The sequence below is a fragment of the Entelurus aequoreus genome, linkage group LG01, assembly GCF_033978785.1.
Source record: "Entelurus aequoreus isolate RoL-2023_Sb linkage group LG01, RoL_Eaeq_v1.1, whole genome shotgun sequence".
In the NCBI taxonomy this organism is placed as follows: Eukaryota; Metazoa; Chordata; class Actinopteri; order Syngnathiformes; family Syngnathidae; genus Entelurus; species Entelurus aequoreus.
The window spans coordinates 19,118,063-19,133,062 of record NC_084731.1 but is presented as its reverse complement, the minus strand read 5'-3'; the positions used below and the strand labels follow the sequence as shown (position 1 = coordinate 19,133,062).

Sequence of the window (15,000 nt, the reverse complement as noted above, 5' to 3'; positions counted from 1 at the left end):
GCTGTCTTCGAGGCCGGTCCTGGCACCCCCCGTTCCGCGGCAGGCCCGAAGGCCACGCCCCCCTCCACAGCCACAAATTCAGTTGGCCATTTTAAATATTCCGCTTCGAACATCTTCAGCAATTTCCGTAGATTCGGGGTCACTGGAGGAATATCAACAGATCAGTCATACTGGAAATACGCAAACAATGGAAAGAGATGTGCTGTTTATCATTCACAATCCTTATGTAAGACAAGAACACATATTTGGCTTTTTTATGCATTCAAAAATCGTAACAAATTGTAAATGAATAGCGAACAGGTCAGGCTAACAGATCGAGGGTCCTCTGTTGCACCCATAAAACCCTCTAAAACATCCAGAAACCGCCAATTATACTCCATTCACATGTCGTGACATGAAAATAACCAAATATGAGCGATATTGTTATTATAAGCGCTAACGCAGACGGCTTATTTTAGAGGCGCATTGATAGCAGTGAGCTAATGCTAGCTTACGCTGCTATTGTTGACACACTGAGCCGCGGCTGCTTTTGCTTCGTCTCAAACTTGCTAAAAGTACATTGTAGATTATAATTAATGCCTCTCTCACCTGGTAGTAGACACATGTGGCCATGGACCGAGAGGCTGGTCCACTTTGACATCCCCTGAAATGTAAAAAAGACACAAAAAGACGCTAGTTGCGGCAACTTTTTTTTAACCCTTCATGAGGTTTGTAATTGATTCTTCGTCTAAACTGGATTATGTGAGGGTCCTGTCGGTGGGCATCCCAGCGAGAGTGGAAATATTACAGTAAGTGTTTGTTTTATTATGGTTAGTTTGTATGTTTAGCACCTAGCAATGCTGCTGATGCTATAGTGTTTCAATTAAAGGCCTACTGAAACCCACTACTACCGACCACACAGTCTGATAGTTTATATATCAATGATGAAATCTTAACATTGCAACACATGCCAATACGGCCGGGTTAACTTATAAAGTGCAATTTTAAATTTCCCGGGGAACTTCCGGTTCAAAACGCCTTTGGAGGATGACGTATGCGCGTGACGTCGCGAGGTCCACGGAAGTGTTTGGACACAATACACAGAACTCTGTTTTCTTCGACAAAATTCCACAGTATTCTGGACATCTGTGTTGGTGAATCTTTTGCAATTTGTTTAATGAACAATGGAGACTGCAAAGAAGAACGTTGTAGGTGGGATCTGTGTATTAGCGGCTGGCTGTAGCAACACAACAAGGACTACTTACCCTGATAGCAGACGCCTAGTCGATGCTAGCCGCCAAACCCACGGATGAAGTCCTTCGTCGCGCCGTCGATCGCTGGAACGCAGGTGAGCACGGCTGTTGAGGAGCAGATGAGGGCTGGCTGGCGTAGGTGGAGCGCTAATGGTTTTATCATAGCTCTGTGAGGTCCGGTTGCTAAGTTGCTAATTTAGCCTTAGCGTCGTTAGCAACAGCATTGTTAAGCTTTACCAGGCTGGAAAGCATTAACCGTGTAGTTACATGTACATGGTTTAATAGTATTGTTGATCTTCTGTCTATCCTTCCAGTCAAGGATTTATGTATTTTGTTTCTATCTGCATTTGAGAACGATGCTATCACGTTAGCTCAGTAGCTAAGTGTGTCACCGATGTATTGTCGTGGAGATAAAAGTCACTTTGAATGTCCATTTCGCGTGCTCGACTCTCATTTTTAAGAGGATATAGTATCCGAGGTGGTTTAAAATACAAATCCGTGATCCACAATAGAAAAAGGAGAGAGTGTGGAATCCAATGGGCCAGCTTGTACCTAAGTTACGGTCAGAGCGAAACAAGATACGTCCTGCACTGCCTCTAGTTCTTCACTCTAACGTTCCTCATCCAGAAATCTTTCATCCTCGCTCAAATTAATGGGGTAATCGTCGCTTTGTCGCTCCGAATCTCTCTCGCTCCATTGTAAACAAAGGAAAATTGTGAGGAATATTACCTCCTGTGACGTCACGCTACTTCCGGTACAGGCAAGGCCTTTTTTATCAGCGAGCAAAAGTTGCGAACTTTATCGTCGATTTTCTCTACTAAATCCTTTCAGCAAAAATATGGCAATATCGCGAAATGATCAAGTATGACACATAGAATAGATCTGCTATCCCCGTTTAAATAAAAAAAAATTCATTTCAGTAGGCCTTTAAGATGCATCCGTTTAAACGTATTGCTCATCCTTCTTGTGTTCGGGCTCAAAAATATAAGGTTCTGGATCATCATTTTCCCCAAAGTAATCATTGTTGTCCCTCACAGAGTCTGCTTGATTAGCATTGTTGTTGATGGGGAAGGGATCTGTGGTTCCTCCCTCTACGTCACAGATTACGAGACTGGCTTGCTCATTAATTCTCAAAAAGGCTCAGGAATTTCCGTGATATTGATACTGTTTTGATCATATCTATTTACTCGCAAACTCTGTAAGTCTGTTGGTGTCATAAATCAGACATATATGATAATAGCTTCAATATAGAAGCAACTTGTTTTTCCACTCTACTGGTACTTTAACTGAATGGATTTGTGGAAAAACATTCTGCACGTAGAAATACTGTGTGTAGGAGAAATGATTGATTGATTGATTGAAACTTTTATTAGTAGATTGCACAGTTCAGTACATATTCCGTACAATTGATCACTAAATGGCAACACCCGAATACGTTTTTCAACTTGTTTAAGTCCACGTTAATCAATTCATGGTAATGCAAGATATTGTAAATACGGTTGTGATCTATTTCAGATTCAGTTGTGTCTGTCTCCCTGACGCTGCCTCACCCAGAGGAGTCGCAAGCTACCAGAAAACAGGTGAGGAATCTCTAAATCCCATGACTAGAATATAGGTCAGACCTGGGCAAAATACGGCCCGCGGGCCACATGCGGCTCGTTATGATTTTAAATCGGGCAGTGACACCAAAGGTAGTATCAGTATACGATCGATACAGATTGATTAGGTCGATATTTTATTTCCTCAAAATCAATTTAATTGTGGTTGTTGTTAATGTTTACAAACTCGGGGAATCATTTCTGGGACACAGGAGGGCTTGGAGAGCAAAAACCAAAGGATTTAAATGAACAGTAGATGATACGTTTCGGTTTTGCTTAGTTATTGTGAAATTTTGACTTTGTTTTGATCAAACAATTGAATGTAGTAAAAGAGAATAAGGAACTAGTTTCAATATTGTGTTTGTATTGTTACACTGTCAATAGCACTTAGCATGAATTCATTGACCAATTTACTGTAACGCATGTGATCGATATCGGGGTTGGGATAATCGAAATCGGCAGAACAAAAACATCCCTACTATAAAAATGTATTCTATTATTTATGTGTTCTGTGTATCGTGACTGACTTAAGTGGTAACTTAGCTATAATTCATATATAAATTCAGGGTCTAACCGGACTTAAATCGTCATCGTAGGAACGTAACTCCACCGCAGAATAAGAACTTTCTGTAAAAAATTTAACTGATTTGTAGCGTTATTGTTGTATTGTGGTTTATTATTTATTTATTATTTACTATTTAATGTAGCATTCATGGCAAAGCGTTTTGGGCCCTTTCAGATGCGGAGTGTCTGCAGAGAGCGGTGGAGGGCCGAGCTGCCTCCGATGAAGAGGAAGAGGGCCACAGGGGGGCCGTCGAGCAAGGACAACGCTGCCCCCCGGAGGCGAAGAAGCACATCAACCCACCGCACGGCTGCGCTAAAGGGTTAGCTCGTTTTGTAGCCTGCAGAAGAAACCGGAGACACGCTCACTCCTTCGCTTCTTTTCATCCTCTTCTTAAAGATGTCAGAGTCACACGGTCCACCAGCGCTGTTCTAAGGGCCAACAAAGCAGTGAGTCAGAGGCCAGCAGGGGGCGCTGCAGCTGGCCCAGACTAAACCAAGAGTTGGGGGAGGAGAAGGTGAGACAACACGTTTTCATTACTTTGTGGACATTATAAAACACGTCCACAATCACCATAAAAAATTCTAAATTACAGCCATTTAAAACTATTACAATGCATGATGGGAAAAATGCTCTCTCCACACTTAGCCATGTTGGGCGTATATTAGCTGCTTGAATATTTCTGATTGATTACAAAACTTTAAGGAGGTTGTCACTGAAGTTTCACATATTCTTAATATCCAATTACAAAACCCAAAACCAGTGAAGTTGGCACGTTGTGTAATTCGTAAATAAAACCTGAATACAATGATTTGCAAATCCTTTTCAACTTATATTCAATTGAATAGACTGCAAAGACAAGATACTGAGAAACTTTATTTTTTGTATATTCCGCTTTACCCCGGTATTGAGTACTGTATAACGGATAAACCATTGATTGATTGATTGATTGAGACTTTTATTAGTAGGTTGCACAGTGAAGTACATATTCCGTACAATTGACCACTAAATGGTAACACCCAAATACGTTTTTCAACTTGTTTAAGTCAGGGTTCACTTAAATTGATTCATGATACAGATATATACTATCAGATATATACTATCATCATAATACAGTCATCACACAAGATAATCACATTGAATTATTTACATTATTTACAATCAGGGGTGTGGAGGGGGTGGGGGGTAGGATATGAACAGCAAGTAGTGGACATAGAGAGAGAAAGAGAGAGAGAGAGAGACAGAGAGAGAGAGAGAGAGAGAGAGAGATAGAGATCAGAAGGCATAAGAAAAAGTATCTGCATTTGATTGTTTACATTTGATTATTAGCAATCCGGGGAGGGTGTTAGTTTAAGGTTGTAGCTGCCTGGAGGTGAACTTTTATTGCGGTTTTGAAGGAGGATAGAGATGCCCTTTCTTTTATACCTGTTGGGAGCGCATTCCACATTGATGTGGCATAGAAAGAGAATGAGTTAAGACCTTTGTTAGTTTGGAATCTGGGTTTAACGTGGTTAGTGGAGCTCCCCCTGGTGTCGTGGTTGTGGCGGTCATTTACGTTAAGGAAGTAGTTTGACAGTTTGACATGTACTTCGGTATCAGGGAGGTGTAGCGGATTTTATAGACTAAGCTCAGTGCAAGTTGTTTAACTCTGTCCTCCACCTTGAGCCAGCCCACTTTAGAGAAGTGGGTAGGAGTGAGGTGGGATCTGGGGTGGAGGTCTAGAAGTAACCTGACTAGCTTGTTCTGGGATGTTTGGAGTTTAGATTTGAGGGTTTTGGAGGTACCTCCTGGTACCCCAGCATTACATGCGATTACATGCGTCATCGAAAAAGGGTTGAACGAGAGTTCCCGCCAGAATCCTCAAGGTGCTTTTGTTGACCAGAGAGGAGATTCTGTAGAGAAATCTCGCTCGTTGGTTAACCTTTCTGATTACCTTGGTTGCCATTTTATCACAGGAAAGATTAGCCTCTAGAATGGAACGTAGGTAGGTGACCTCATCTTTCCTGGTGATAACAATGTCACCCACTTTTATGGTGAAGTCATTGACTTTCTTAAGGTTGATGTGGGACCCAAACAGGATGGATTCTGTTTTACCCAAGTGTATGGATAGCTTGTTGTCAGCGAGCCAGGTGCAAGTTCTACAGAGCTCAGCACTGAGGATTTTCTCCACCTGTGACTTGTCCTTGCCGGATACCAGCAGGGCCGAGTCATCCGCAAACAAGAAAAATTCACCGCCTATATATATATATATATATATATATATATATATATATATATATATATATATATATATATATATATATATATATATATATATATATACACACATATATATATATTACGGCAACAACTAATCGATTATAAAAATATTTGCCGATTAATTTAGTCATCGATTCGTTGGATCTATGCTATGCGCATGCGCAGAGGCTTTTTAAAAAAATAAATAAAAAAATTACAATTAAAAAAAAAAACAAATTAAAAAAAAAACAAAAACCTTTATTTATAAACTGCAACATGTACAAACAGCTGAGAAAGAATAATCAAAATAAGTATGGTGCCAGTATGCTGTTTTTTTTCTATAAAATACTGGAAAGGATAGAAATGTAGTTTGTCTCTTTTATCCGATTATTAATCGATTAATCGAAGTAATAATCGATTATCAAATTAATCGTTAGTTGCAGCCCTAATATATATATATATATATATACATATACACATATATGTATATATACATGTACACACATATACATATATGTATATATACATATACACACATATACATATACAGACATATATATAAATATATATATTTATATATATATATATATATATATATATATATATATATATATATATATATATATATATATATATATATATATATATATATATATATATATATACATACACTATCGTTCAAAAGTTTGGGGTCACCCAAACAATTTTGTGGAATAGCCTTCATTTCTAAGAACAAGAATAGACTGTCGAGTTTCAGATGAAAGTTCTCTTTTTCTGGCCATTTGGAGCGTTTAATTGACCCCACAAATGTGATGCTCCAGAAACTCAATCTGCTCAAAGGAAGGTCAGTTTTGTAGCTTCTGTAACGAGCTAAACTGTTTTCAGATGTGTGAACATGATTGCACAAGGGTTTTCTAATCATCAATTAGCCTTCTGAGCCAATGAGCAAACACATTGTACCATTAGAACACTGGAGTGATAGTTTCTGGAAATGGGCCTCTATACACCTATGTAGATATTGCACCAAAACCAGACATTTGCAGCTAGAATAGTCATTTACCACATTAGCAATGTATAGAGTGTATTTCTTTAAAGTTAAGACTAGTTTAAAGTTATCTTCATTGAAAAGTACAGTGCTTTTCCTTCAAAAATAAGGACATTTCAATGTGACCCCAAACTTTTGAACGGTAGTGTATATACACATATATATACATATACACATATATATATATGTGTGTATATGTATATATATACATATATATATATATATGTATATATATACATATATATGTATATATATATACATACATGTATATATATACATACATACATATATATATATATATACACATACATACATACATACATGTATATATATATGTATATATATATATATATATATATATATATATATATATATAAAAAAAAAAATATATATATATATATATATATATATAAAAATAATTTTTTAAGTAAAAAAGTTTGGAGACCTCTGCTCTACATAAACTTCAGATCTGTCGATTATATGTTTTTATTTTGTTTGTTTATGCCCTTTTTGTCCAATATAAGTTATTTCTGCTATGGCCAACACTCACAATATCCAATATTTTGCCCTAAAATATTGCCAAGTGGAATATTTGATGTGAATTTTTTGGATCCTTGAATAGGCCAATCATTCATAACAACATTGACTTTGATTCATTATTATTGTCTGAGCAAGGACAGCTTTAAAGAATAATACAGCGTTGTGTTATTGTGAACATTGCAACTTTTTCTCATTACGTTTCACCTGTTTGAACTTTTTATTCCACTTTTTATTGTTGTTTTTTGTAATAATATTTTTAGAATGTGCGATGTATGACGCCACAACGCAAAGACTGAGAAACCCCGACTTACTTTTTTCCCCCCACGAAGGAGGAGGCCAAGAGGAGCCTGGAGGAGAAAGAACGGGCGAGGTTGTCTCTGCTGGAGGAAAAGTTCAGGGATTCTCTCCTCTTGCTGCTGCAGCTACGGAACAAGGTCACTTCTCTGTTCCTGTGGCGCCCTCTGCTGTCGCCGTATTGCATTACATGTTCCAAACGCACCACCAAGAATAATTATCTTCTCTCCAGAAGGTGTCCCGCAGGGAACTGGGCACAATCGTGATGGAGATGTTAGACATGTGCAGTAACCATGGAGACGGTAGACACGTTGTCACATACTCACCTTCCACTTTGCTCCTCTTGACCCTCGCATCTCACCTGCAGGTCCATCTGAGGTCCTGCAGGTGGCCGACACCTTCTACATGCACTTATCCTCCAGGGATTACCTGGGCGAAGGGGGCGGGGCCAAAGGGGGCGCCAGGGAGAGCAAACAGCCGAGCGGCACCAACCCTCTGCTCATCTCCTGCTAACCAAGCTCACTTACCCACAATTCTCTGTTGCTGTTTACAATTTAACAACGAAACTACATTTAATTTAATTCATATTTATGTTGATTAAAGTTCTAATCATGTTTACCTTTTTTAGAAATGACCTTTTTTTTTGGTGTTTTTATAACGTGCATGTGTGGCTTGACAGTGCAGTGAACTCACAGCACTTGTTCCACATTTTGTTATCTCACAGCCTTATTCTAAAATGGAATAAATTCATTTTTGTCCTCAAAATTCCACAGACAATACCCCGTGACGACAATGTAAAAATGTTTTTATAATTTTTTTTCAAATGTATTAAAAAAAAACAAAAAAACACATTTACATAAGTATTATTGTTGATGCCCCTTTGGCAGCAATTACAGTCTTTTTGAATTTTTGGTACACATATATTCCTCTTTGCAGCACCTCTCAAGCTCCATCAGGTTGGATGGGAAAGGTTGGTTTTCATCCAGGATGTCTCTGTACACGGCTGCATTCATATTTCTCTCTATCCTTACTAGTCTCCTACAGCATGATCATGGATGGAAACCAATGTTTTTGTCAATACATTTATAATTTATCAAAAATGTATAAATAAAACATGTTGTACAATGTTTCTATGGGGTATTGTGTGTAGAATTTTGAGGACAAAAGTGAATTGATTTTATTTTGGAATAAGGCTGTAGCATAACAAAATGTGGGGAAAAGTGAAGCCCTGTGAATACATTCCAAATGATGTCATTAAAGCTGCTATATTTGTGAGTAGCCATTTCACTAAATGACAACACAAATTGTGCACATTTTTATGAAATAACTGACTAATTAAATGTCTAATTGTACTTAATTCAGCATTTTGTTTACAAGCTAATTTTGTTGTATGCCGCGACGACAATGCCAATAAAGCTTTCGGACATGTACAAGTTGTTTTATTTTCAGTTTCTAACAAGCTAATATATATATATGTGTCATATATATATATGTTTACATATATATATATGCATATATACTGTATATGTATGCATATATACACGCATATATATACACACACATATATATACACATTTTTATACACATATACTGTATATATATATATACACATATGTGTATATATATATATACATATATATATATATATATATATATATATATATATATATATATATATATATATGTACTGTATATATATATATATATATATATATATATATATATATATATATATATATATATATATATATATATATATATATATATATATATATATATATATCTTTTAATTTTTTGTGTGTGTTAGTTGCGGTGGTAGGATCCAAGTTGTGGATTCAATGATATGAACACTTCATATGGTTATTGTGACCAAAGTAAAATTGAGTGATTCCATGATTTTTTCACTCTGCTTGTTCTAAAACTGAAAGCCACATATTCTTGTTTTTTTTTTAGTATTTCATAAAGCCATAAAACTGCCATTTGAAATGACTTTAGCAGTGATTGTCAAACCGGGGTATGGTGAGCGGTACGGTACTTGAGTCAAGTACAGTGTTTTATTTTTTTTTAATATTCGAACACAGTGTTACTGTTCAAACTGCGTGTAATGTTACAGTGGCCAAAAATATTAAATATACTTGTTCAATAGAACCTCTGCCTTGTTTTAAATTTATACTTAGGCTTACTACGCTACTCCATTTTAATCTTGGTCATTATACTCGGTGAAAAAGTATTAAGCATCAATAAAATAAAAAAACCAGTGTAGACAAATATGAAATAGCAGTCCTTTAATTCCAGAATGTCAGGAAACAAACATCATCCCTGGTCAGACCGCACATGCCTTTGTTGTACTGTTTTAAGTCATATGCAGCAAATATACAGTGAAACATTGGGAGGTGACAGTGTGTCTCCAGCAAAGACTTCCATGCGTCATATTTCTTTTTAAATGCACATTTTGCCCACTGCAGTGTTAAAAAAAAAAAAAAAAAGTCACATTAAAAAGACATTGCTCTTTTTGGCCAATCAGAAGCCTGCAAAGCAACCATAGTGTAGTGAGATTTTCCAATGATGTCCCAGGTTGGTTGAATGAATGAATGCGTTTTTTTTGGTTGACTTGGTTCAAAGGTGAAGAAGTCTTTTGCTCAGGTAAACAAAGAATATCATCAAATACCACATTTTTCTAAGATTTTGTTTGTGGCCACACAGTTCTGTCTCTAAATTGGATTACATTCAAACAATTAAAAAGGCACATCTAAACAGACTCTCTGATCATGTGCCCCACTTAGTAGCTGTGGACTGAAACTACCGCATAGAGCACAGGTGTCAGAAGTGGGCCATTTTTTTAACATTCTAAGAGTACTTTTACAAAAAAAAACATTAAAAACTGGCATACAAGAGCAAACGTAACGAGAAAAAGTTGCCATGTTGACTATAATGACACAGAGTTATTTTTTCCCATTTAAAACAGACATTGCTCAAAAAATAATAATGACTCAAAATCAATGTTGTTATGAATTATTGACTTACTGAAGGCTCCAATTATTTCACATCAAATATTCCACTTGGAAATGTTGCATATTTTGGGTTTGCCATTCAAATAAACAAAGTATATGACAAAAAGGGCCTAAAACAAACAAACTAAAAATAAATAAAAATAAAACGTATAATCGACCAATAGATCTGAAGTTGATACAGAGGTTTAAGAGAAGATAAAAAATGATGTAAGACTTAATTTTAACATTTTTATGAGTCAGCCCTTTTGGATTTCTGAGAATATTAGTGGGATATTTTTTTTTTTTACTATCATTGCTCAAAAAAATTATAATTAATAAAAATCAATGTTAGTATGAATTATTGACCTATTTAAGGTTCCAATTATTATCAAAAATTCCTCTTGGAAATATTTTGTGGGGAAAATATTTCATATTTTGTGTTTGCCATTAAAGTGTTTTTATGACAAAAAGGGCCTAAAACAAACAAAAAAATAAAATAATTAAAAACATATAATCTACCATTAGACCTGAAGTTTATAAAGAGGTTTAAGATAAGATAAAATATGATGTATGACTTCATTTTAACATTTTTATGAGTGGGCTCTTTTGGATTTCTGAGAATATTAGCGTGATTTTTTTTTTACGGTCATTGCTCAAAAAAAAAATATGAATCAAAATCAATGTTAGTATGAATTATTTACTTATTTAAGGTTCCAATTATTTCACATCAAATATTCCACTTTGAAAACATTTTGGGGGAAAATATTGCATATTTTGTGTCTGCCATTAAAAAAACCCCAAAGTATTTATATGACAAAAAGGGCCTGAACAAAAAACACACAAAAAATGTAAAACTTATAATTTTTTATGAGTGGGCCCTTTTGAATTTCTGAGAATATTAGCGTGATTTCTTTTTTTTACTGTCATTGCTCACAAAAAAATAATGCATCAAAATCAATGTTATTATGAATTATTGACTTATTTAAGGTTACATTTTGGGGGGAAAATATAGCATATTTTGTGTTTTTGCCATAAAAAAACAGGATTTTTTTCTAACAAAAAGGGCATAATAAAAAAAGAAAAATATTTTTTTTATATGGACAGATAGATTTGAAGCTGATCTCCAGATTTAAGCGTGGAGTAAAATAAAGATAATATATGACTTATTTTGAAAATTTTTAGGACTAAGACCAAACTTAGAAAAAAAACAATCGATACATTGTATTGGTTTTGAAAATGACAAATATCAAAACGGCCGCCGTGTGCTTTGATTTTTCAGTGTGTGGCCCTCGGTGGAAAAAAGTTTGGACGCCCCTGGCGCGTAAATTTGTTTATGCTGATGAATTTTTAAATGCACTGTAAATGGCCCCCATACACTAGTTATTATTTGACATCACAATCAAGGTACTGTACATCATTTATTAATCAAGGCTAATTAACTCAGAGTTGCTTTGATACAGGTTAAGGCCATACTATGTCTTATAAGCAGGGGCGGCACGTCAGGGCCTGGCATAAATCATGATCATGAATTAATAAAAGTTCATTTTATTTTTAATGTACTTTTTACAAGTTTATATACTTATGAAAGTATATATACTTCTCATGTCATATTAGGCTCCAGTGTTGCTGTTTTTAAGTTAGAGCTTTTATCCAATCAGAATTCAGCTGGCTTGTTGCCAGCGCCGTATGAATTCTGCCGGAGTTGTTGACAGTAGCCCGACCTTGTCACTCCCAAGTATCCACTCACACGTTGTGATTTACGAAAAAGCAGGAAGTGGCACCGGAGCCATACCCGGCCAGCGGAGAAATAAGCGGTACTCACTTTTTTAACCAACAAAGAAGCTGAGCAAAAACGTTGATTAAGTGGCAGATATACAGTATATTAGCAAGGGCATTTTCAATAAGGATATTTCAAGAGAAACTAGATCTTGTGAGACGAATGTCGGCCGACCCCGGAAACGAGTTGAGTTGTCCTTGGCGGTGAAATGTTTTGCCTGCCACTTCCACTCCAATCAACCAAGTACGAGCGCTACCAATGGCTTTACAAATTGAGTTCAAATATATTTCTTCACATTTAGCCCGTTTTGTACACTAGTGACTAGAGATGTCCGATAATGGCTTTTTTTTCCCGATATCCGATATCGTCCAACTCTTAATTACCGATTTCGATATCAACCGATACCGATATATACGGTCGTGGAATTAACACATTATTATGCCTAAATTTTGTTGTGATACCCCGCTGGATGCATTAAACAATGTAACAAGGTTTTTCAAAATAAATCAACTCAAGTTATGGAAAAAAAAAATGCCAACATGGCACTGCCATATTTATTATTGAAGTCACAAAGTGCATTATTTTTTTTAACATGCCTCAAAAAACAGCAGCTTGGAATTTGGGACATGCTCTCCCTGAGAGAGCATGAGGAGGTTGAGGTGGGGGAGTAGGGGGTAGTGGGGGATGTATATTGTAGCGTCCCGGAAGAGTTAATAATAATAATTAAAGCTGCAAACAGCAATGGACGGGACTGACTTTGAGGGCTCATAAAATCCAAACCGGCGCAGTAATTAAAACTCTTTTACCAACTTTTAATCAGAATGGTTCAATCTCTCTCCTGTGCTAATTTGAAGCCGACACGACAAACGCCCTCAGAGGAGATAATGTTTGAAAAAAAGGTGACTGTTTTTACCCAACTTTTGTTTTGAAGGGGGAATTGCAAACTTCCTGTTGATTTTTGCTGGGGGTTGTCAGTGTAAGTGAGACCTACATAGAGGTTTTTGTTTTATGTCTCTACGACATTCCTACTGGGAGTTACAGGCAGTTTTGTCTGTGTTTTCTTCCTAGGGGGTGCTAGAGCGCAATTTTGAGTTTTGGGGTTTGGTTTTTTGATTGAATCGCAATTTTCGCCAGTCCTGATGTGTGTGTCCAATTTGGTGAGTTTTGAAGCATGTTAAGGGGGTCAAATTACAGCTCAAAGAAATACAATAGGGTCCTCTGTCCCAAAGGGACTCGGTCCCTAATAATAGATTTTATTTGTAAAAAGCACTTTACATTGAGTAAACAACCTCAAAGTGCTACAGTGTTAAAAAAATAAAATAAAATAAAACAATAAAAAATAAATAAAAACTAGAACAGCCAAATAGCTAAAACTAGTATGCATATATCTAAAAAAAAAAGGCTTTTTTAAAAAGAAGGGTTTTTAAGCATTTTTTAAAAGCATCCACAGTCTGTGGTGCCCTCAGGTGGTCGGGGAGAGCGTTCCACAGACTGGGAGCCGCGGAGCAGAAAGCCCGGTCTCCCATTGTTCGTAGCTTTGTCCTCTGAGGTTGGAGGAGGTTAGCCTGTCCGGAGCGGAGGTGTCATGTGGAGGATTTGGGGGTGAGTAGTTATTTGAGGTAGAGGGGGCATTTCCAGTTAGTGCTGCAAGGGGTTCTGGGTATTTGCTCTGTTGTGTTTATGTTGTGTTACGGTGCGGATGTTCTCCCGAAATGTGTTTGTCATTCTCATTTGGTGTGGGTTCACAGCATATTTGTAACAGTGTTAAAGTTGTTTATATGGTACCCTCAGTCATGAAGTCATAAATTTTACTTTTTGAAAACCGATACTTTCGGTTATTACATTTTAAAGCATTTATCGGACATCTCTACTAGTGTGTGTTTCTGTCTCATATTTTTCAAGCCGTGGTCATGAGGCGACATAAATGATTGTATTTTGGGAGGTGAAGTCGGAGTAAGTACGACATCACTTAAGGCCTAGGTGGGAAATGCACGGCCCGCCACTGCTTATAAGTGTGTGTGTGTGTGTGTGTGTGTGTGTGTGTGTGTATAAGGCACCCTATTTCTACTGGCCATTTGCGCAAAAAAAAAGAAGAGAAAAATGGTAACACAACCTTATATATAGAATAAATATAGTATATGTACAAACTGCTTTGTGTGCTTCTAACAATAAATAGACAAAGCATGACCTGCCCTTGTAGAAGTATTCACAACTGTCCCTACACAACGAGCAGAGCGCTGGGCACCTTGGTCACTAAGACGCTCGGGAGGAACACGGACCTCGAAAAAACCTCATCGTGCCGCGTGTTTGAACCCGGGTAATGCGGCTCTGCTCAAGAACATACCAAAGACTATAAAAATGGGACTCATTACCTCACTGCTTGGCACTCAGCATCAAGGGTTGGAATTGGGGGTTAAATCACCAAAAAATGATTCCCGGGCGCGGCCACCGCTGCTGCTCACTGCTCCCTTCACCTCCCAGGGGGGGGGTGATCAAGGGTGATGGGTCAAATGCAGAGGATAATTTCGCCACACCTGCGTGTGTGTGACAATCATTGGTACTTTAACTTTAATAATTGCATGTTCAAAGTATGGCGCCCTCTGGTGTGCATTTAAACAAATAACAGCGTTGGATCAGATTTAAGTTGGATCGATTTTTGTTGGCGATCCATTTCGAAAGGTTGGACGGATGGACGGAAACAAAATAGTTACGAGTTTAAAATGC

At 36.9% G+C, this 15,000-nt stretch overlaps 1 protein-coding gene across 2 annotated transcripts in view; it reads left to right on the top strand.

The window, feature by feature from the left end:
• Positions 1-8,929, top strand: part of si:ch211-112f3.4 (EF-hand and coiled-coil domain-containing protein 1) — a 13,916-nt gene extending 4,987 nt beyond the window's left edge. Inside the window, exons 4-9 of one of the 2 annotated variants that reach the window (XM_062058655.1) lie at positions 2,748-2,812; positions 3,570-3,714; positions 3,792-3,909; positions 7,545-7,649; positions 7,745-7,811; positions 7,877-8,929. In XM_062058655.1, the coding sequence (XP_061914639.1) occupies positions 2,748-2,812; positions 3,570-3,714; positions 3,792-3,909; positions 7,545-7,649; positions 7,745-7,811; positions 7,877-8,022 (646 nt within the window). In that variant the 3' untranslated portion in view covers positions 8,023-8,929. Of the gene's footprint in view, positions 1-2,747; positions 2,813-3,569; positions 3,715-3,791; positions 3,910-7,544; positions 7,650-7,741; positions 7,812-7,876 lie in introns of both variants that reach the window. The other variant, XM_062058571.1, reaches the window with a different exon arrangement.
• Positions 8,930-15,000: the final 6,071 nt, after the last annotated feature.